The sequence below is a fragment of the Rattus norvegicus genome, chromosome 5 (genome assembly GCF_021556685.1).
Source record: "Rattus norvegicus strain SHRSP/BbbUtx chromosome 5, alternate assembly SHRSP_T2T, whole genome shotgun sequence".
Classification (NCBI taxonomy): domain Eukaryota; kingdom Metazoa; phylum Chordata; class Mammalia; order Rodentia; family Muridae; genus Rattus; species Rattus norvegicus.
The window spans coordinates 77,370,329-77,393,419 of record NC_141538.1 but is presented as its reverse complement, the minus strand read 5'-3'; the positions used below and the strand labels follow the sequence as shown (position 1 = coordinate 77,393,419).

General features: G+C 45.5%; 1 protein-coding gene across 6 annotated transcripts in view; it reads right to left on the bottom strand.

Moving 5' to 3' along the window:
* Positions 1 to 14,916, bottom strand: part of Palm2akap2 (PALM2 and AKAP2 fusion) — a 461,068-nt gene extending 446,152 nt beyond the window's left edge. For 3 of the 6 annotated variants that reach the window (XM_087547942.1, XM_087547944.1, XM_087547946.1), the window contains exon 1: positions 14,557 to 14,916. In XM_087547942.1, the coding sequence (XP_087404068.1) occupies positions 14,557 to 14,561 (5 nt within the window). In that variant the 5' untranslated portion in view covers positions 14,562 to 14,916. The remainder of the gene's footprint in view (positions 1 to 14,556) is intronic. The other 3 variants (XM_087547933.1, XM_087547937.1, XM_087547939.1) reach the window with 1 other exon arrangement.
* Between the last annotated feature and the right edge of the window lie 8,175 nt (positions 14,917 to 23,091).

Here is a 23,091-nt window from a genome sequence, read left to right as displayed (position 1 = left end):
AGCGTAATCTGAATAGAGACTCGGGTATTCATGGACTCTGTTCTAGGTCAGCATCGTATCAGTGAAGAGCATTGGGAGGGGCCACTTAGCTCCTCAAACCCAGTGCTTGACAATGCGACTACAAGATCTGGAAGAGGAAGCTGGAGAGACGAGATGAGCTGAATACCCAACGTTCCCTCAGCAACAGCAGTGCGCTGGCAGTGCCACCCCGCCACTGTGTCAGCGATGTCATCCTGTCATTGTGCAACCAGTTCCGAATTCTCGACTCAGAGACCACAGTGCATTTGACTCCTTCCTACCATCCTTACTGTCATAGCTTCAGCCCAGTTACCACCAAGTCTCAGCCACCACAGGGTGGAGTGGCATCCTCACTGTGCCAGGCATCCTCCATCCACGAGTCAGATTGTGTGGCCTTTCTAATTAGACTTTCCCAGAAGTTTCCTTTGACCAAAGCTGCTTGGAGACGGGGAGTGGCTGGGGGGATGGCTTGTCCCATAAACATGGAAATAGATCAAATTTCTGGCACAAGACATAAATAGTCAGATGTGGCGGTGTGCATCTAGAGTCCCTGAGCTGGAGAACTGGAGGCAGGAGGATCCGAGGGGCCAACCCATGAACTTGAGGTTCAATGAGAAGCCAAGTCTCATAATGTAAGATAGAGAAGGGATTGAGAAGTTACCAGATGTCACCTCCAGTCTCCACATTCATACACACACACACACACACACACACACACACACACACCCCACACACACACCCCACACTCGCACACAAGCACATGTGCACACACACGCACACATGCACATGCACGTGCTCATGTGAATACACACATGGACACAGAGATGAGAATGCTACTCAAAGCTGTAAAGTACTTGAATTTCCTCTAGGACAGACTCTGCTTTCTTTTTCTTTCTTTTTTTTTTTTTTTTTTTTTTTTTCGGAGCTGGGGACCGAACCCATGGCCTTGCGCTTGGTAGGCAAGCGCTCTACCACTGAGCTAAATCCCCAATCCCCAGACTCTGCTTTCTTTACATTAAGGTCCTCAAATGTGTCAATCTGAGTCAAAGAGCAGAGTGTCAGGGTCTCCTGATCCTATGACCATATCTTGACACCTACGCCAGGATACCACTGACCTGTGGAGACATGAGATCACAGATGATTAGATTCACCCATTATTTTTTTTAAATATAGAAGAAAGGATCCAGGAAAACAAAGGTCATGACCACAAAAATTGTCACACTCATATTTTAAAAGGTACAAATCCACCTACCCTGGAAATGGTTCAAACACACACCCTGTACTGCTCTGACATTCTAAACAAATATCTATTTGTTGGACCAGCTCGTGTGGAAGTCTCTGCTCAATTCCATCACACAAAGGGAGAGGCAGGGTTCCCTTTGTACGTTTGTTAGTTGCACACTCGAGTCACTGGACTTCAATTCGTTAGTGAAAGCCCTTACCTGGAAGCTTATTTAAGGACGTATAAGGGATGGAGAGGCCCTCTGCTTCCTGCGTTGTAATAGCCCTACACTGGGATTTATGGCTCAGTGGTAGCATGCTCCCCTAACATGCATAAAGCTCAGGGTTGAATACTCAGTACTGGGGTGGGGCTGTCTGTCCTAGGGATGGCTGTAGCCCAGTGGTGGAGTGTTCACACAAACAGCCCTGCATTGGTCTCTACACTGTGAGCAGCACCACCAAGGCAGCACTGCCATCTTTAAGATGTATGTTGGGAAGATGAGATCTCAGGCCAATCCCAGACCCACACAATCACAACTCCCCTTTTGACACGGTCGCAGGTGCTGTGTGCACGCCATACTAACATAGGTGCTGTCTTGTGGACTGAGCTCCTATTCTCCTTGTCGCTGATCTTTGTTAGTTTGTTTTAGAGATAAAATTATTACAAATTCATAGCTGGAAACTTGGGGGAGCAGGGGGCACCATGCCATTCAAGTTAGGCATGGAGGTCAGGCCTGTGGCAGGAGAGGAACCTCAGGAAAAAGGTGAACGATGTTCCATAGAAATGATTCTTGGGCTCTGGCCAGCGTCTGAAGAGAAAGATAAATGAGAAAAAAAGAGGGAAATTTAGGCCTTTCTGAGTCAAGATCCAGACAGAGCCCCACAGGAGCCCATGGGGACTGCTGAGGCCATTAATTTTAAATGTTCTGCACCACCTCCCGGAAGAGAAGAAGTAAGGTCTGTATTAGAATACAGAGATCTTAAAATTCTTCCCAGACCAAGCTCATAGTGGCTTCTCGGAAGGGATCATAGCAACACTCTGGCAGTTTTGATGCCTTTCAAAAGCTTAGAGGTTTGGGGGCCAGGTGGGGTGACTCGGTCAATGAAGTCCTTGCTTTGCAAAGACAAGGACCTCAATTTGATCCCCAGAGTCCATGTAAAAGATGCCAGGTATGGTGGCCTGTACTTGCATTAATATTGGGGTGTAAACAGGAGAGGGTCTTACTGGCCAGTCTAGTCTAATTGGCATGCTCTAGGCCAATGAGAGACCCTGTATCAAAGGAAATGGGCAGGCAGTCTTCCAAGGATGACACTCGAGCTTGAGCACCCAGGCTGTGCACCCACACCCACACATATGTGCATAACAGGGGGCGGGGAGGGAGAGAGGAAGGGAGAAGAAGGGAGATCAGAGGCTTTTTATGTGATTTCAAAAACAAATTGCCTCTCTACCAAGCTTCTTGTAGTGACCAGAAAATCCCCCACCTCTATTTTTCTGCTTTATGTTGTTTTATTTGCCTTCCCCACTCCCCACCTCTGTTTTTAATGACTCCAGTTTGCACTGTCATCTGTTTCTGGTTCCTCAAGGGGGCAGGCATTCTTCACCTCCCACAGAAAGGAATCATGCAGAAGACTCAGTATAAACAAAAATAATAGTTGGAGGTTAAGTCCATTTTTCAAATTCTGTTTAATGCTGGCTAAAATACTTGTTTATAAATAAGGGTAAGGCCATTGTGACAATCTGGGGCACTAAGCAAGAGCTTGGCTTAAATTTCTCATCTTCTCAGCATCCCTGGACACTCGAAACTCATTTTAGCTCCTGTGCCTGCCCCATGAGCCTCTGACAGAATCCCATTGCCTTTTCTCTGTCTTCAGGATGCTGCGTATCTTGGTGTTGTCACTTAATCCTTCGTGTTTGTTTCTCCTTGGAATGTGGAGGCAAGGATGGTATCATCTTTATGTTTGTGTCATGGGTATAAGCACAGTGCCTAGCACACAGTAGGCGTTTAGAAGTAATGGGTTGAAGGGGTGATGAGTACAACAGAAAAAGGGAAGTTCTGGAAGTGGAACAGGCAGTTTGAATAAATTATGGTCCAAGTAGAAAATGCTATATTAAAAAAAAGATGGAAAAATAACACCCTTAATTTATAGTTCCTTTATTCAGAACGTGTGAAAATACTTCTGTACAATAGTCTACATTTTATGTTTTAGGACTATCTTTGAAAAAGAAGATTAAACAAGATAAATCTAAACAGAGCAACCGATACTTTTACAACCTTACCACTCAGGAGACAGGCATAGGAAATTATTACGCTTGAGGCTAACCTGGGCTACATAAACAAAAGCTTATGTCAATAATAATAATAAATTTAAAAAGAAGAAATAACTGACTTGACACCAAATTAGAGAACATTCATTTATATTTATGTTTAAACAGTAGGTCAAACACTATGAAGGTGCACTTGTGCAAATAGAATATTAACTAGGAAGGTTCCTTCCTATAAAGAAATGAAGTATCTCTTTAAATAAGACTCTAAGCCCGCTCATAAAGAAAATAGTTCTTCCTCTCAGGAAATCAAATTGGGTAAACTTTTATCATAAGTCATAAGAAAAATGCTCATTTCAACAGGAAGCAAAAGAGTATTTTGGAATCCTCTGGAACTGGAGCTTCTTCATGGCTGAGTTTGCTCAGAACAGTGCTCAAGATTCCCGTCCGGTTTTGTAGCCTAGAGATCCAGCCATCAGAACGCATGCGCAAACAACCTCGGCCAACTCCCAGGCGGTGATTATGAACTGTATTTCTGGAAGGCATCAGAGTATCACTGTTTCACACTCTTGTTGAGGATTCCAACTAGAACTAGATGACATCCTCACACTGAGAGGTGGAGGCAAGCTTCAGGAAGAGCCTATTTACAAGGGGCAAAGGCAGAGAAATCCAAGGGAACCGGGAAAGGCAGGAAAGGTAGCCATGGCCACGCCTAGCCCCAGGGGAGAGCAGGAAGATGTTCAGCAGGAGCTGTTGGGAGACCGGAGGCAGGAAAGAAGCATGGGCCTGCCTATCACCCTGCAGGAAGGGTGGCCCTGTGTTAAGGATTCCCACCTCAATTCTTCTTTTAATGAGACTCCCCTGTTAGTGCCTTTTGCTAATGGACCCAACAGCAAGATGGCCGAATGCACAGATGGCCTGCGTCCAAGACATAGGGTGCTAAGTCATATGTGTGGGGCGGGGCATGGACTTGAAATGTCAGGTGGAGAGTACCTATCATGCACACTTTTTCCAGATTCTTCCATTGCAAAGAATTTGCCACTTCACTCATGAACTATTTTGTCATATAGAAACCTATAAATATATAACTGAACTTGCCAGTAAAAACAGTATTTGATAGCCCCAAATATTATTTCATAGGAATGCAAGATTCTTGACACATCCCCTAGGAAATGTCGCACAGGCGATTTTTCTCTGCATCTCCCCAGAATCGCAGAAATGAACTAAAGAGTGAGAAATTAAAAAGTTACATCTCGGGGTTGGGGATTTAGCTCAGTGGTAGAGCGCTTGCCTAGCAAGCGCAAGGCCCTGGGTTCGGTCCCCAGCTCCGAAAAAAAGAAAAAAAAAAGTTGCATCTCCCATGGGATGAGTAGAGTTCGGATTCTGAAATAACGGAGTATGAAATTATCTTCCAGTAGAATAAAATGTTTGCTTACCCAATGAACAAATCTAAAAGATAGTATGTTTTTCTAAAGCCCCCCCCCCCAAGGGTTTTCAGACGTCTCTCCTGGTAAGGAGAGGGTTGGGGGAAGCATGCGGTTGCAATGGTGAGGAGGACATGGCAAAGTGGGAAGTAAGCTGTGTGGAGAAGCTGGTTTCAGGACAGAGTAATGGCTTCCAGAGGGACTTGTGAGCTTACGCTCTTTGTGTGAATGGAACTGAAAACTGAAAGCTCACCACAGATGAAACATGCAAAGGCAGAAATCAAGGGAATCACAATGGCCTTGATTGATGATGTCCCCTCTGTCACCTCATAGATGCTATGATGAGTGCACTCCATTGCCAACTTAATGGGACTTAGAATTGCTACAGAAACACGCCTCCATGTATGTCTGTGAGGGTATGTCCAGAAATGTTTAATTGAGGATGGAAGAACTGCATTGAATGTGGGGGACACCATCTCATGGGCTGGGATCCTGTGATGGTTTGAATGAAAATGGCCCCCATAGACTCATGGGGAGCAGCATTACTGGAGGTGTGGCCTTGTTGGAGTGGGTGTGGCCTTGTTGGAGTGGGTGTGGCCTTGTTGGAGTGGGTGTGGCCTTGTTGGAGTGGGTGTGACCTTGTTGGAGTGGGCGTGGCCTTGTTGGAGGAAGTACATCACTGAAGGTGGACTTTTGAGGTCTCAGATGCTCAAACCAGGCCTAGTGTCTCACTCTCTCTCTCTGCTGCCTGCTGACCCAAGTCTCAGCTTCTTCTCCAGCGCTGTGTCTACCCACATCCTGCCGTGATTCCTGCCAGGATGATAATGGACTAAACCTTCGAAACTGTAAGCCAGCCCCAATTCAATGTTGTCCTTTATAAGAGTTGCCATGGCCATAGTGTCCCTTCACAGCAATTAAAACCCTAATGAAGACAACTCCCAAACTGAATAAAAAGGGAAAAGCTTTTCCTTGACCACCAGCATTCACCTCTCTCTGCTTCTTAGTGGTGAATGAAACGTGACCAGCTGCCTCGGCACCCACCCCTCACTCCTGCCTTAGTAGTGAGCACCTTCAAGCTATGCCCAAATAATCTTCACTGTCCTCTGTCCTCAAACTGCCTCTCGCAGGCATTTTATCACAGCAGAGAGAAAAATAAGCAACACAGGAGCCGGCTGGAACCAACTAAGAGGTAATAAATAAGAACCAAAGCCTTACCTTTGCTGCACACAAACATGTCCACGGAGCCAGCCAGAAAACGTGACCCACATCGTCTGATCATTCATTATGAGGATTTGTTTGTTTTGTTTTTAACAAAAAGACATGATAGAATTACAAGAAATAGTCATGAGACAAAAATATCTAATCTATTCCTATCTTCCCAAAATGGCTGTCTCCATCTTTCTTCCTGGGAAAGCTGCTCCACTTGTAAGCAATAAGGACGAAGCACTCAGCGTGCTTGAATGTTTGTGCATGGATTCATTCTTAAAGGAGAAGAATTGCAAGCAAGGAGTAGACATGGGGAATTCAGAGCACAGTGTAAGGAATACACGAACCAAATAAACCATTCTTTGTAAAATTATGGGCCTTTTAGAAAAACAGATTCAGGGCTAGAGAGACAGTTCAGTGGTTAACAGCTTTCACTCCACAAATCATGGAAATGGGGCTCTAGCACTCAGGTTACAAGCTAGGTTACATGTAGCAAATGCCTTTAATGCCAACTCTGAGAACCAAGATAGGAGGATTGACCGAGCTTGCTGGCTTCTGGTCTAGCTTAGAAAAGGCAAGCCCAGGTTTAGGGAGAAACGCTGCCTCAAAAGAATAGACAGAGAGCATCACAGAGGAGGACATTAGAGGCTCTCTGTAGGCTTCTACACACTCACTCAAGAGTACACTCACACATCACATGTGCAAACATTCACACACACACACACACACACACACACACACACACATAAATAAAGACCTTACAAATTAATCTTTAGATGAGAGTAAAGAAAGAAGTGCCAAGTGAGGTAGCAGAGCTAAGAAAGAACTGAAAGTAACCATAAAATCACCACAAATACAAAAACTGCATTAGGATAACAATAAACAAATGCTGGCTTACAGAGAAAGTGTCTGGAATCAGTCGACTTTTCAGTGAAATAAAGTCTTAGAGGTAAATCAAGCAAAGAACTATTTATGGAAGGCTACATTTGGGTTTTATAGCTGTGAAGAGACACCGTGACCACAGTAACTCATATAAAGGAAACCATTTAACGGGACCTGGCTTACAGTTTCAGAGGTTTAGTCCATTGTTTTCATGGTGGGAAACATGGCAGAATGCAGGCAGATATGTGCTGGAAAAGGAGCTGAGAGTTCTGCAGCTAGCAGAAGGAGACTGTGGGCCACACTGGATGGAGCTTGAGCATAGGAGACCTCAAAGCCAGCCCCCACAGTGACACACATCTTCCTTCAAGGCCACACCTACTCCAACAAGGCCATACCCTTGCCACTCCTTATGGGCCAAGCATTCAAACACATGAGTCTGTAAATGTCTCTTTTATTCACCACACGTAATTGTCATCTCAGAGGCTTAATGGTGAATAAACTTACCCTTTCTAGTTTTTATCTGAACTCTGGCTGTCAGGGTCCAAGCTGACTGATTCTAACTAGCTTCTCTCAGCTTCTCAATGAATTGATCTGCTTGGGAAAACTGACTGAATTCCACACACTGAGCTGACCTCTACTCCTGACTCACTCTGTGCTGCTCTCAAGTAACCTCTCTTTCCTGTCTGTTCTCATAAGAGTTAAGCATATTCTGTCTTTCACTCATTTTGTCAAGCCTTTCTCCTCCGACTAGTCACTTTGTCTGCCCTTTACTTTCAAACATGGTGCTTCCTTCTACAAACTAACTTTATCTTCGTTGTTTGGGATTTAAGGTTTGTGCTAAGGGTGTGTCGTACTCCCACCAGGGGGATTAAAAGTGTGTCATTCCAGCTTGATCACACAGACCTAGAAGTTCTTTGAATATGATCCCTTGCCAGAACAGCCATGTTGCTGTATTAAAATTCCTCTACAGAGTCTATGGGGACCATCCCTATTCAAACCACCACAATGATGTTTTATGATGACAATAGGTTTGTGATTACAGCAATCACTAAAAAAAGAAAACAGAGTAAGCAGATGTTTGTATGTTGGAAGGCATAAAAATTATCTCCATGTATGGAAGCCATCAAGAATGATGTCACACAGATACAATGCCAACACGCGGGGGCTAAGGTGAAAGGATCATGAACTTGGGACGAGTTTGGGCAAAACCACAGTATAATGCGAAGCTGGGTTACATAGCGAGACTTTGTCTCCAAAAACTAAAACAAGCAAAGAAGTGAATGCACAAATGGAAAGAATGAAGCTTCAGATTAAAGGAGTCACTAATTTCCAGGAAAACCTAACATAGTAACTTGAAGTGACAAATACAACAGTGAAGCTTTAAAGTTTTCAATGCTTAAAAGTAATTTTACCAGCATAAAAGGTTTACAAGAGTATGGGAGGGTAGGAGACAGACCACTCACAATGATGAAGTCAGGCTACAGCAGTGATTTATGTCAGAGCACCAGAAAGCAACATGTAATAGAATTACAAGAGGGAAAGACATGATTCTAATTGTTTTAGACGGGGTGCCAGGTAGCCCGGGCTAGCCTCGAACTCTCTATGAAGCCAAAGGTGACTTTAAACTTCTTAACTTCTTTCCTCAATCTCACAGATGTGTAGCACCACGCCTGCACCAGGCCTACTTAATGCCTTACTGAGGATTTAACACCGCTCCTGCATGCTAGGCAAGGACTTTGCCAACTGAGCTACATCCATAGCTCTGTGATACTAAGACTTTATACACAGTCAGTGCATTCATTCGTGGAAGGAATAGGGTTGGGTTAGAAACGTACCACCTTTGAATCTTGCTTGGAAACAAATCTTTCAACCAAAGACTAAACTCACAGAAGCAGCTCAGGAAAGATCATTGCCCCTAGCAACAATACTCCCAGGAAGCCGACGCCATGCACACCCATGCCAACATACAAAAGGCTCGTTGACGTCACGGTGGCAATACGAATTTGACTAGTGGCACAGCCTTTTTGGAGGCTTTGATGGTAGTTGACAAAATGTATAATATGCACATTCATTCACCCACTCTGCGTTTCCAGAAAGCAATTTTCAGATTCACATTTGAAGCATCCAAAATGTCCACTGTAGCATTGAACCTAACAGGAAGACACAGAAGCAAAGCCTATCTCCAATGAAGAGAGGTAGTCGATCCGCACTCCCAAAGTAAAACAGACGTGTTAATGGGTGCCAACGAAGTGAACGTGGATACACTGCTATGTCAAAATAGGCACAAGATAACTTGAAGATAAAACGCAAGCTATGGAGAAACATACAGGGAGGTTGTGGATGGAAGGGAGAATTAACCCACAAAAACACACATCCCTGTCGTGGGCATCTAAATTACCTGGGAGGACATCTCCAAGCTGTTAATGACAATAGCTTCCAGAGGCTGAGATTTGAAGCAAAGAATGGAAAATGGAGATGTGTGTACCACAGATCCTGTGGCCTTCTAATTGTTTATGACCCTAAATTAACTTTTAAAATACTTGCACACTTATCTTTTGGTGGGGGGGGGTCAAGCTTGGGGGTTTGTGCGTGCTAAGTAAAGCACTAACATGTCGGATACCCATAATGCACTGAGCACAGGACATTCCACAGGAGGCAGGGTTAGAGAGCAAAACCCTTCTAACTTTACACAGCATCTATCATCACATGCAGCCTAACCCATGAGCTCCTTGAAGACAGGGCCAATGGAGATTTGTCACCATTTATTCCAGTTTACCTCTCATAGCATTGACTCAGAGAAAACACTAAGCAAACGCTCATGAAACACTGGTGGCTGCACAAAGAGAGGAAGGAGTGGACTCCGGTCCTGAACTTGGGATTCTATGTCCCCAACACACGGTTTGGTTGATCTGGAGTTGTTCATTCACAAAACTCAACTTTAAGCCAAATGTGGGGATGCCCATTTGTGAGTACAGAGCTCAAGAGGTGGGAGCAGGAGAATTGTGGGTTCAAGGCCAGGCATATTGGACAGTGAGTCTCAGTCAGCCTAGACAAAGGAGTGTCTCATTCTCTCCTTCCACAATGCCTCTCCAAAGTCTGGTTGATTTATGATCTCCTCAGAGTGCTTTAAACTCACAGGCCTGTGACTGAGTGGATGGGGTGCGTCAGTTGAGCCCAAGGCTGCCTTCGACATCACCAGAGCCTCAGTGTTTGCAGGGGCGGCAACAGTTTGAAGATTGCCCACGTTAGATTTCTTCATGCCTCTCTGATCCCACGCTGTTTTGTAGACTGCCGCAGAGAAGTGTGAGGCAAAGCTTCAAGAGCGGCATCAAATTAGCAAGCTTGAAGACTGCAGAGCGCTCTCCCAGCCACATCCACCTCACACTCAAGCCACTGAGAGCCACAACCAAGGAACCGCCACCCCTGACATGTAATGCACTGCACCCAAGTGCTAGCACCGCACAGACCCCGCTGTCCCTGTCCCTGGCTTACCGCAGTGAAGCTTCTCAGATCTAAACATCCAGGGAAGAGCATTACAGCCAGGAAAATTTTAAACTCAGTGATTGGTTACCCACTTTGCTTAGGTACCATGGAGCCTTTTCTTATCTAAATTAAGAAGCTATTATTTGGCCAAAACCAATGACGCTCATGAATAAATGAGTAGGTCCTTTTGATCCCATATAGTTTCATTTCATTGACAACCTTGGCTTGTTTAAGGCTATGAAACTCTGGCACACAACCAGCCATATTTTTAAATTGATTGTCCTCTTTCCTGGGGCAGACACTTAGAGCTTTCAGGTAGTTGGCCATGACCATTTCTAAGTTCCCTGTTTTAAGTACCTGAAGAAGAAGAAAAAGTTTTATACAATTTCTAGAATTGAGGTTTTATCATTGCCCTAAGCAACCCTCTGAAACACTCGGGATGAAGTCTGAAGTCTTAGAAGTATCGAGTACTTAGTTTTTCCCTGCTGTGGTTGGTATGCGTGTGAAATACTCGTGTGTTTGGATACTTGATGACCAGGTGGTGGCGCTGTTTGGAAAGGTTATGGAACTTTTAGGAGGAGCCTTGATGGGGCAAGCTTGGAGGGTTTATAGCCTGGCCCAACCTGCTATTCTCACTCTTCCTGGGCGACAGATGCAATGTGACAGGTTGTCCTCATGCCTACCCTACCACGATAGATTGTATCCCCTGCTGAAACTATACGCCAGCCTAAGTCCTTTATCACCTCAATCAGTTTGGTCTGCGTACTTTTATCACAGTAGAGGAGAAACCATCACTCGAGTGCCTGTGCGCACACACACCACACAAACGCTTACATAACCCACACTCACACACACTCATACACACATATGTCGACACATGCTCACACCACACAAGCCCTTACATAATCCACACTCACACACACTCATACACACGTATGTCGACACATGCTCACACCACACACAAGCGCTTACATAAACACACAGTCACACTCACACCTTTCTTCAGCCTTATCCCTGGGCCATCTTATACTCATTCTCTAGAGCTTCCGACACACACACCATTCCTTCAGTTCTTCCAACATAGCCAGATAACTCCTGCCTCCGGGCCTCTGCACATGCTGCTTTCATGCTCTTCCCTCCATCCCTCACTGGGCTAACTCTACCCCTTCTTTAGCACTCATGTTAAATACCTATTTCTCAAGGAGGCTTCTCTGGCCTCTGATCCAACCCCCCACGCTCTTCCCGTTCATCCCTCTGCATCCCTTTTTCTCACAGCATGTGTCGCACCTTGCATCAGATAGCTGCGTACTTGTCTAGCGTCTACCCTTACATGACTTTGAACTTTATGCCACGAGAATCATGACTGTTTTATTGACCAATGCTAATCTCAACAAATACCCACCGATGAGATGAAGGAACTAATCCAAATGCACTCCCTCTCTTCATGGTTTTTTCACAAATCTAAGCTGGTCAGAGTAAGTGAAGGGGACTGGGACTATCTCACTCAACTCCAGAATAGCCTGGCCGCCTGGGGTGGGACTGAGGGGATGGGACCAGAGAGGTCCAAGTGCAGGGCTTGATTGGTCGTTGAGAAGTTTTGTTAGACCCAGAAAAACGTAGTATTGTGAAGGAAAGAAAAGAGTGGAAAGTTACTCGCACTAAGGAAGTGAAGAAAGTATGGCAGACAGACAGCTGGAAGTTAGGCAGGTCTGAGGGAAGGTAAGGGGGACTTTCAAATGTCACATGGGGTGAAAAAGCCAGACTGACCAGAGTCTATAGGACACTGTATATACCCAGGAAGGAAGAGGAGTATGAAGTAGGCACACCTGGTACTAACAATAGCTAAGACCAGGAGAAAACAGTAGGGAGCCCCTGCAGGGTCTGAGCCACGGCTGTGGAGATACTAAGACGCTAAGTCTAGGACAGACACATTAATGTGGGGATGGAAGTCACTGTTCCTCACTCACACAACAGAAAAAGGCTGCCATGGACCCAACACTATGAGACAACCGGGCCAGCATTCAACCCCTTGGAAAGGGCGGTATCCACAGTGAAGAATGTGACCCGTGGGGATGAAGCATTCCAGAGGCCAAGCTGCCCAGTTTCTGTACTGAATGGTAGGAGCTCAACCCAATACTCACTTCTACAGTGTCGTCATGGGAACTGCAGTAGGAAGTTGCCCTTAGGACATTGTGTTTCTCTATAGATTATCTGTGGTCTGGAAAGCTAGCATAGCAGGTAAAGGCATGTGCTGCCCAGCCTAATGTCCTAGGATCCACACAGAGGAGAGAGAGAACCAACCCTCTCAGGCTGACCTCTGACCTCTATGCCTATGTTGGGATGCACACACAAAATGGGTAAATAAATATTTTACATTATGAAAATTGTCTGAAAACTGGCTTTCTGCCAACCTGAGACCCTGTGAACTGCCAACAGGGAAAGCTTGGGACTGCAGCTATAATAATAATAAATATTACTTACAGACACAAGGGGATACTTATTAAGCATACTTTGTCCTGGGTCTATTCTAAGATGTGTATGCATGTATATATTATGTATGAGTTATGTATGAATGAATTATGTACATATTCATACATGTGTTTATATATGTATATGTATGTATAAAAATTGTTTAATTTTTACTGAAAAAGAAATCCCTGCACACAACAGCCTACTATTATTTCATTTTCCAGGTGGGAAAACGAAACCAAAGAGATTGCCATTATTCAGCAATGCGTCACAGGACTCAGTTCCAGACAACCCGACTCTGGAGACCAGCTCTTAACCTCTAACTCCTCTATTTGTTCTCACAATTTACAAAGCCCTTCGAAGGAGAAGCAAACATTATCCGGTCCTCTCAGTAACACTAACTAATAAGGAATATCTTTCCTGCTGTGCAGTTGGGGAAACTGAGGCTCACGGGCATTAAAACTGTGGCAAGGGAAATCAACTAACACTGTTGCCAGCCAAGAACTATTTTCCACACGCTCCAGCTCACTCCTAACACACCACACCACCTCTCACTCCTCCTTCCTTTCCACCGCGTGAGGATTAGATTGCATTCTGTACAATTGGCTCTGCAGAAAATAAAAGCTGAATCCCGAGTTTGGGGGTTTGCCCTGGAGACCTTAGTATCTGAAAACATGACATTATCTCCAACCTGAAATGTTATTTCATGCGGCCTCGGAGTCAGTGAGTATCGGTGGGAAGAGAGGGAGAGGGAGAAACTGACCAAGTGAGCAAAGAGGTAATTGCTGGCTTTCTTGGAGCCTCAGGCTGATGCCTATCACAGGAACCTTGCTGCAGTATCTGCCTAGGAGAGTGACCAGGAACGCGGAGATGCAAAGAGAGAACCCAGCATCCAAAGTCTGGGTCCACACCCGGAGCCCTCATTGTGTCTTTTTCTGGTTACCGCCTCTCTTGTCTCCAGGCCATCTTTTCCCCACCCTCCCATGCAATGCGGGCGATGCCCAACGTTGTCATTGAACCTCGAACTGCCGCGAGGACGTTTCTGTCTCATTTCTCCGATTACCCCAAGAGCAAATCAATTATTTGGGGTCCTCTGGTGGCTTCTAGTAGCCAGTTCTGCCTCACACCTCCTACAACTCATCATCCTTCCATCACACCATTCGTATCGAACCACATCTGCTTCGAATCCGCAGTGACACCCCCTACACACACACACACACACACACACACACACACACACACACACCTCTTAACTGCAGTCTAATAATGCTGACATGGTTGGAATCGGAAGTAATGGCTATTGAGGCCAACTCCCCAAGAATGGCAAGGTCGGGGCAAAGACCCAGAGAAGCTTAGAATAGGTCTGGCTCCTTAACAACATGACCCACCATGTACCCCTAAGGCAGTGGCACAAATCCCCCAGCTCAAGACTGCCTCATACCCGCTCCACAGAGGCTGCTTTAGAAACATCGAGACGAACACACTGGACTGAAATTAAACACCCAGGCTGGACCGAGATGAGCGGGGATCGGTCACCATGGCAACATGCCCAGAGAGGCAGCGAGCGGCGCACGGCGCGGGGATACTCACTCCATCGCGGGGCTCCGGGCAGCCCTGCGCGCTTCTGCGGGGCTCCAGGCGCTGCTGGCCTCTGCCAGGGCCGGGGCGCTCTGGCCGCGCACGAGATGGAGCAGTCAAGCCGTCCCCCGGTCCCCGCCCGCCTCCCTCCTCCCCTGGAGCACTGGCAAGAAAATGCTCAGGCTCTCGCAGATCCCAGCCTGCGAATAAAACGGGAAGCAATTGGATAGCGTTATTCGCTGGGCGCTAGACCGAGCCTCTTTACTTAAGGGGATCCTAAAGGGAGCGCGCCACCAGCTGTGCGCCGGGCGAGGCAGCCACCCCGCGCCTTAGTCCCCCAGGCGCCTGAGGCTCCAGGTGCGCCCGCGACTCCCCTGGGATCCACGGCGGCGCCGGGCGGAGCTCCGGGAGAAGCGTGGGAGGGGGCGAGGGGCGGTGGCGACGGGTGGCACTACCTAAGGTCCGTAGGGAAACGAGGAGTCCTCTCGGCAAGGTGGCAGCTGTCGCCACCTAGAAGTTACAGGAGGCTTCTGGCCTCTGCAAAATAGCAAGCCTTGCTACCAGAGAGGCTTGTCTGGGACTGTGAAACGCCATTGTGCCAGCGCAGCCGGCATCTGCAGGAGGTACCAGGGAAAAACTCCAGCTGCGCTGCGGCAAGTTCATGCGGTGTTTCCACTTGGGCGACCCCACGCCCTTTTCAGTGTCACTCCATATTCTCCGATTTCCTGACTGCCTGGAAAATAGTCTTGAAATGTCCCTGGTCTGTTTTGAACGACTGTTATATTGGATATGATTTTCCAAGTTACCTCAGCCCCACCCTGTGGTAATAAGCCCCCACCTCCACTCCAACGCTCCCAAGCAAGAATTCTGTGCCTATGCCCACTCAAAGAGGTCGCTACTAACAGGCACCTCACCCACTGCAATGATCAGTAGGTGGGGCAAGCTTCAGTGTCTCCTTGTATTCCCTGGTCCATCTATGAGGAGGGCTGTTGGGTGCGCAGCCTAGGCAAAGCCATCAAAACCCTGCAGTCGCTGAGCTCCAGGCAAAAAGATAAAGACAATGCACAGGGGAGGGGGACATCCGCATGGCTGAAAATGTTATAAATAAATAAATAAATAAATAAATAAATAAATAAATAAATAAATAAATAAATAAATAAATGTCAGAGAGATGGTTCAGTGGGTAAAGGTGCTTGCCACTTAAGTCTGGAGACCCGAGTCCCATCAAGGTGAAAGGAAAGAAGCAATTACATAAAATTGTCCGCATTCCCTGTCGCCCCCATATCTCCACAAATACATACACAAAACATGTGCACACACCCATAATAATGTTTGTTTCTTTCTTTGTTTCTCAAGACAGGGTTTCTCTGTATAGCAGCCCTGGTTGTCCTGGAACTCTCTTTGTAGACCAAGCTGTCCTTGAACTCACAGAGATCCACCTGCCTCTGCCTCTCCAGTGTTGGGATTAAAGGTGTGCCTTTAATTAAAGCCACCACTCCTGACTTGTCCCATAATAATTTTTTAATCAGAGCATGCGGTGTCCGATGATCTCAAATTAACTTGTGATGTTTGCAGAACTCTATGAGTAACCCAAAATTCATTGACTTTTTTTTATTATTTTTTGAGTGATTTTCTTGGTAATTTACATCTTCTAAAAGGCTTAGCTGGGGTAGTGACTCACACCTCTGTGATCTCAACACTGACTGGGTCGGCCGAGGAGGAAGAACAGCCAGTGTTCAAGCTTAGCCCGAGCCACAGAGTAAGGTAAGACTGTCTCAAAAACAAACAAGCAAAGTTGAGTGTTCTGCTTGGCCAGATGCTGAAGAAAGACTTCCTACCAGACTGGAAAGGGCAGTGGACACAGACAGGCAGTCAGCAGGAGCCAGCATCCAGTGAGGACTGTGGCTGCAAAGTGCCCCACCCATCACCAAGACAAAGAAAACAGAGTTGATCTGTAATTGCAATGGGGATTTCTGCCTTTGCTCTCTAGTGAGTGAGCCAGGAAGTCGGGAGCAGTGACTGTTCATCAAGCTGTCTGACCACATACGTTCTCCGTCTCCTCAAACGTCATGAAGACTGTGGTGTCATCAAAGCCTTTAGCACATGATGTCTCTCCTACTGCCTTCCTCCCTGGACTCTTCCTTGTCAATGTTTCCATACTCACCAGCTGGACACCACACTTCTCTCTCCTCCCTGTCATGGACCAAGTGCAAGTTTGCACACTGATGAAGTGAAATAAAAACACTATTGGTCTTCTACCCTGAAGGGTGTGGGCATGTGTGTGCACCCACATGGTTGGAGAAGAAGTCGATACTGGGTATTCTCTTCAGTTAGTTTCCACTTAAATTTTTGAGACAGGATTTCCCCGGACCTGAAGCTCACTGATTGGTGAGACTGATTGGCCAGAGATCAACAGAACTCTGCCTGTCTCTGCTTTCCCAGAACTCACTGGGGTTACCAATCAGTGCTGCCGCGTGTTTCAGCTGTATGGCTTTGTCTTATGGTAGGACTCCTAACATGGGAGCAGGGGCTGTCTCTCACTCTGTTGCCTGCTTTGGGGACCCTTTCCTCCTGCTGGGTTGCTTTGCCCAGCCTTAATAAGAGAGGAGGTGTTTAGTCTTATTGCAACTTCACATGCCTGCGTGGCTGGTGGATATCCATGGGAGGCCTGCCCTTTTCAAAGGAGAAGCAGAGGAGAGGATGGGGGAGGGGAGGGCAAAAGAAGAGAGGGCAAGGAGGGACTACCAGGAGAGGAAGGGGAAACTGTGCTTGAAATGTAAAGTAGACAAACAGATAGATAGATAGATAGATAGATAGATAGATAGATAGATAGATAGATAGATAGATAGACAGACAGACAGACGACAGGCATTTTTAAAAGAACGAAGAATGAAAAAAAAGAAAAGAAATCGGTGCTACTTGGTCAGCTTTCTTTACATGGATTCTGGGTTTCGTGCTTGCATTGCAAATACCTTACCAACTGAGCAGTCTTCTCTGACCTTGATCCACTCTTAAACCCTCAGAGATCCTCAGTCCTGGGATAACTATCTTCAAAAAGCTAAAAGACTCTGGATTCTTCAAATTTTTGTTCCCCGTGGGCTTCCTTACTAAAATCATTTCTTTTTGGCCTTACCAGCTCTAGCTATCTATGCTTCAGCCCTCACAAAGTGGGAAGGAGCAAAGAAAGGCCAAGGACCTACGGTGCCAGTCAGCTCGCAGGAAGGCTCTCAGGATTCCCCACTCATGTCTTTGTCCACAGTGTAGTAATATGGTGTCCCAAGTATGGTGTCCCAAGTATGTTTCCAAGGAGACTGGGCAAAGCAGACACCATTCAGCTCAGCCAAGAACACAGCCAAAGTCAGGAAGGAGCATGTACTCCCATGAATGGAGAAAGATAGATACTGAAAGGCAGTCATAGATCATTGCTTGGCCCATGCCATGCCACAAGCTTTAGCAGTCTGGCTTCTGGCTCCCCAGGCCCATGGTCACTGTTCGTCATAAGGTCCATGTGATGGTTTGCACATGCTCAGCCCAGGGAGTGGCACTATTAGAAGTGTGTCCCTGTTGGAGTAGGTGTGTCACTGTGAGTGTAGGCTTAAGACCCTCACCATAGCTGCCTGGAAGCCAGTATTCTGCTAGAAGTCTTCAGATGAAGATGTAGAACTCTCAGCTCCTTCTGCACCATCCCTGCCCAGATGCTGTCATCTTCTCATGGACTGAACCTCTGAACCTGTAAGCCAGCCCCAAGTAAATGTTGTCCTTAAAAGAGTTGCCTTGGTCATGGTGTCTGTTCACAGCAGTAAACCCTAACTAAGACAGTCCCCCATGGCATGTCCAGTGGAAACATCTCAGTCTTCTAGTATGGGTTCAAAGGAGTACTTGATGGTTTGGTCAATCTCAGTTCTCCTTTTCTTCCTTCTCCTCCTTTTTCCTGAAGCCAGTTTTACAGAGTGTAACGTAGAAATTATAAAATTGGTCCTTTTGGGGTGTACAGATTCCTGGGTTTGGATGCACTATTAATTTGGATTTTTTTCCTCAAGGAAACAAGAATGTTAGCGTAGATTATGTATTTATTTATTCAATTATAAATATATTGGCATCACTTCTCAGCCTTTTGGCTAAGATCAAGTGTAAAAATATATTGACAGAAAATAAAATTAAATTTAAAAAAATAAATTAATATGTAAACCAACATTCACGTTCTATTTACTTGTTACTTAATTTTCATTAAGAGACATAAATTTTGCAAACTATTGGTTTTTAATAAAGAATTATGTGTTCTAATGTATTACCTAATATATTATACACACACACACACACACACACACACACACACTCACATGTGGAGGGTTGGGGGAGATGGCTCAGAGGTTAAGGTACTCTACACACAACTCAACAATCTGAGATTCCCAGATCCCACATGAAGGTAGAAAAAGAGAAGGAACCCCACCAAGTTATCCTCAGACCTCCACAGGCATCTATGGCATTCATGCCCACATACCTCATGCATAACAATAGTGAAATGTTTTTCAAATATCGGCATACCTAGAACATAGCATAGCTATAAAGTAACAGGAGGTGACCATTCTCTAATAATTACCTATGAGACAACAGTTAATTAGCTAACAGTTCATGAGATGGGCTTACTGAGGTCTGTTACACAGCAAGCTTATAGTGAAAATTGGAAAACTCTGCAGTTTGAACGTCAGTAAGTCAACAGCTCCAAACTTTGATCTAAAACCGGGAAATTAGGAAGACAGCATCACAGGTTCCTGGGATACCACACTTAGTTTGGGATGATCACAGTACTCTTTACATAATTCTTCGAGAACGTAACACATGTCTACAACATCTTAATCATACCAACTCCCTACTTAACTCCAGCTCCTTCCAGATCCCACCCACCCACCCCACCATATTCTCTTTCCAATGGCCTTTGTTCCCTTTCCTTAGCCACTAATCAATACAATTCTTAAGAGCACAGGTAAAGGACCAACCACTGCAGGATGGATAACCTAACCAGGGCCACGTCTCTAAAGAAAACTGACGCTCCTTCCCCCAGCAGCCTTCAACTGTGAAAGCTTCTCTGCTAGAGGCAGGCCTTCATAATTCATCATCCAGTCGTCTTCAATGTTGTCCCGGCCACGCCCATGTCCATGTCCACGCCCACTCCCACTCCCACTCCCACACTCACTCCTACCCCTCTTTGTCTATGCTGAATTTAACTGTCCTGATCTTACTTAGGCTTTGATCACAAATTTTTAATACAACATTTTATTCATACTTTGAAATCTTTATTTATTTCGATCATATTTACTTCCCCCTCTCTCCTAGTTCTTTCCAGATCCCTCCACCTCCCCACCCAAGCACAACTTCATGTCTTTTTTCTTTTTAAGTAATCCAGAGTCCAGTTTGTGCTGCCGTTATACTCATGGATATGGAGCCATCCACTGGAGCACAAGGTTCTTGAGTAATTCATGAAAACTGTGATACCTTTTTACCTGGGGTCACGGGAACATCTTGCTTATATCGGCAATTCGCTGACTCCTGAAAGCGGCCCCTGTGGACCCCAGACTCTTCCACCTGCCTTGGCGCGAGGGCAGCCTGCTCACCTTTGTGCTGTTTTACTCTCATCACCTTCTGTAGATGAAGACCGTAGTTTGGAGTATTAAATGCCTGTCCTCCTCTGTTGTTAAAAAGTATAAAATTTATCACCAGATCTAACGTCTTCAACCTGGTGGTCTAGAAAGAAGTGAGTCATCTGAGAGAGGTAACATAGTGGGAGTTTCCTGAAGTTGTATTGCATACGTTTTTTGGATGAGAACACTTACATTGAGAACCATGTGGGCTTCTGGGAGCTGTGTGGAATTCTGGGTAACATTATGGCTTGGGAGGATAAGGAACTTGAAGGCTGAAGTTCATTGCTCTGAAAAGGATTTTCGTGTTCCCTGATTCAAAGGGAACAAATGGTAGACATGACTAGCAATAGCACTGGGCTTGCCCGGTTCACGTGTTCCAGGTTACTAGGAATAGAAGCATGTATTAGAAGGGGCTGGAGAGAAATGGGAAAAGTGTTACTTCAGTAGCTCCAATGGGGGAGAAAAATGTGACAGTGGCCCAAAAAAACACAACAACATCAGCTTGGGACCGCTGGGCAGAGGGACACACATGAGGGCAGAGGTGTTTGGCACCTGTGGTTAGGAGCAGACAGTTTTCCAGCTTTCCCCACACTCATTGTTCTTCATGTTGGTGTTCATGTTGAAGCTAACGTTTGTTAACATTTAGAAAATGTGCTCGATGCATGTGTGACACTCTCATCTCTCCTCAGTGGTGGAGAAGTGAAGCTATTGCTGTAATTCTACATATCTAGTTCAACAAGAAAGAAATAAAAGTCAGCTTCCCCATGCTGGGAAACTCAGGAACCCATTCCAGAACACCAACAAGCCAAAAGCAAACCACTGATGAATCGCTAGGATACAAAATCTCACCCAGCCTCCTCACCTACTCATCTTTACTGACTTCTATGTAAGTCATGTTACCGTCAGCTCCAGGCACCAAAGAAACATTTCTAGATGTCTCTTCATCTAGATCTGTGCAGGTGGGATGTGTAATTAAACAATAGAGTGAATTTTGTTGATCTGAAGGTCTCTACAGAGTCATTGTGAACATTTGTATCTGTCTTCCTGCACTAATAAATTCTCCCTACAGTGTATCAACTCAAACATGTGCTTGTGTTGCTACTGACTATGGAAAAGTCCCCCACAGACTAAAGCAGGAAGGCTGGTGCCAAAATGCACATTGTTTCTTTTCTCTAAACATAGACAAAGTTGATCTCCGTTCAGGTAGTGCTTCTGTTGATCTGTGTGGGTTTATGGGTGGACTCAGGCAAAGCACTTAGAGTCCTGACTCTTGGATAATTCTTGTAATGGCAGTCTATTGACAACAAGAGAGACCCGTGGGGTCAGATACAAATGTCTAGGCTCAACTTGGGATCATCCTCTTGTTAAAGCTCATTTGTTGTTTTCTTGCAGTTCGGAGAGCTGAAAGGACCTATTTGTTTGTTGTTAGCATCCTCTCACCCACTCACAACATGACGTATGCGCTCAGAACAGCCCATGATTATGGGTGTACAGATGGAGCCAGAACAGTTATTCCACCACTGCCAAGTCTGACCTACAATGGGAGACAAACAATGAACTCTCAGAGATAACACGGTGACACCATGGACTCATGCAGGGAACTTTGCCAAGGACAATGGCTACCCCTCAACCATCGAAGAAAAACCAACCTGATGTCTCCCAGGGATTCTACACATTGGTCAAGCCATGAGACAGAAGACCATGGTACTGTTCACTTACTAAGAGGCTGGCCATCTTGCTTATCATCATCCAATCAGCTCTTCTATGCTTGAAGAGCTCGGGAGCTGTTTTGTTCATTTATGTTATGTATAATGGGTGGGGCTGGTTAAGGATTTTTTTTTCCATTTATGTTGGGATGGCCCACAAATATTATATTTACTGGCTATGAAAAAAGTGTGGGGCTGGAGAGATGGCTCAGAGGTTAAGAGCACCGACTGCTCTTCCAGAGGTCCTGAGTTCAATTCCCAGCAACCACATGGTGGCTCATAACCATCTGTAATGGGATCTGATGCCCTCTTCTGGTGTATCTGAAGACAGGTACAGTGTACTTGTATATGATAAATAAATCTTAAAAAAAAACTGAAAAAAGTGTGTACCTGAATTCTCAATTCTTAATTGCTGGACCTCTGGCACCAGACTAGCAGGATATATAAATGTTTGCCACTGCTTCCTCACCTGCCCAAAAAGAAAGACAAGCTGCCCTGAGGAAGGCCACATAGCCCCCAATGCCAACTGGATGAATAAGGAGTGTGACTTTTGAATAATAAAGAGTAGGAGATAAGGTTGGGGCAGAAGTGGTGAGAGGAAGACAAACAGAATATAATATATAAACCACTAGAACATGAGCCAAGTGGGGACAAACATTAATGTTTATAACTTTATTCTTTTATGTCTCCATATATGTAAGCACGTGGTACACATTTAATACATACTTGTTAAATAAAAGAAAAGTAACTCCTCTTGGTCAAGACCCAAGGAAGTTGTTTTCTTTTTTTTTTTTTTTTACATTTTTTTTTTATTAACTTGAGTATTTCTTATATACATTTCGAGTGTTATTCCCTTTCCCAGTATCCGGGCAAACATCCCCCTCCCCCCTCCCCTTCCTTACGGGTGTTCCCCTCCCAACCCTCCCCCCATTGCCGCCCTCCCCCCACCAGTCTAGTTCACTGGGGGTTCAGTCTTAGCAGGACCCAGGGCTTCCCCTTCCACTGGTGCTCTTACTAGGCTATTCATTGCTACCTATGAGGTCAGAGTCCAGGGTCAGTCCATGTATAGTCTTTAGGTAGTGGCTTAGTCCCTGGAAGCTCTGGATGCTTGACATTGTTGTACATATGGGGTCTCGAGCCCCTTCAAGATCTTCCAGTTCTTTCTCTGATTCCTTCAACGGGGGTCCTATTCTCAGTTCAGT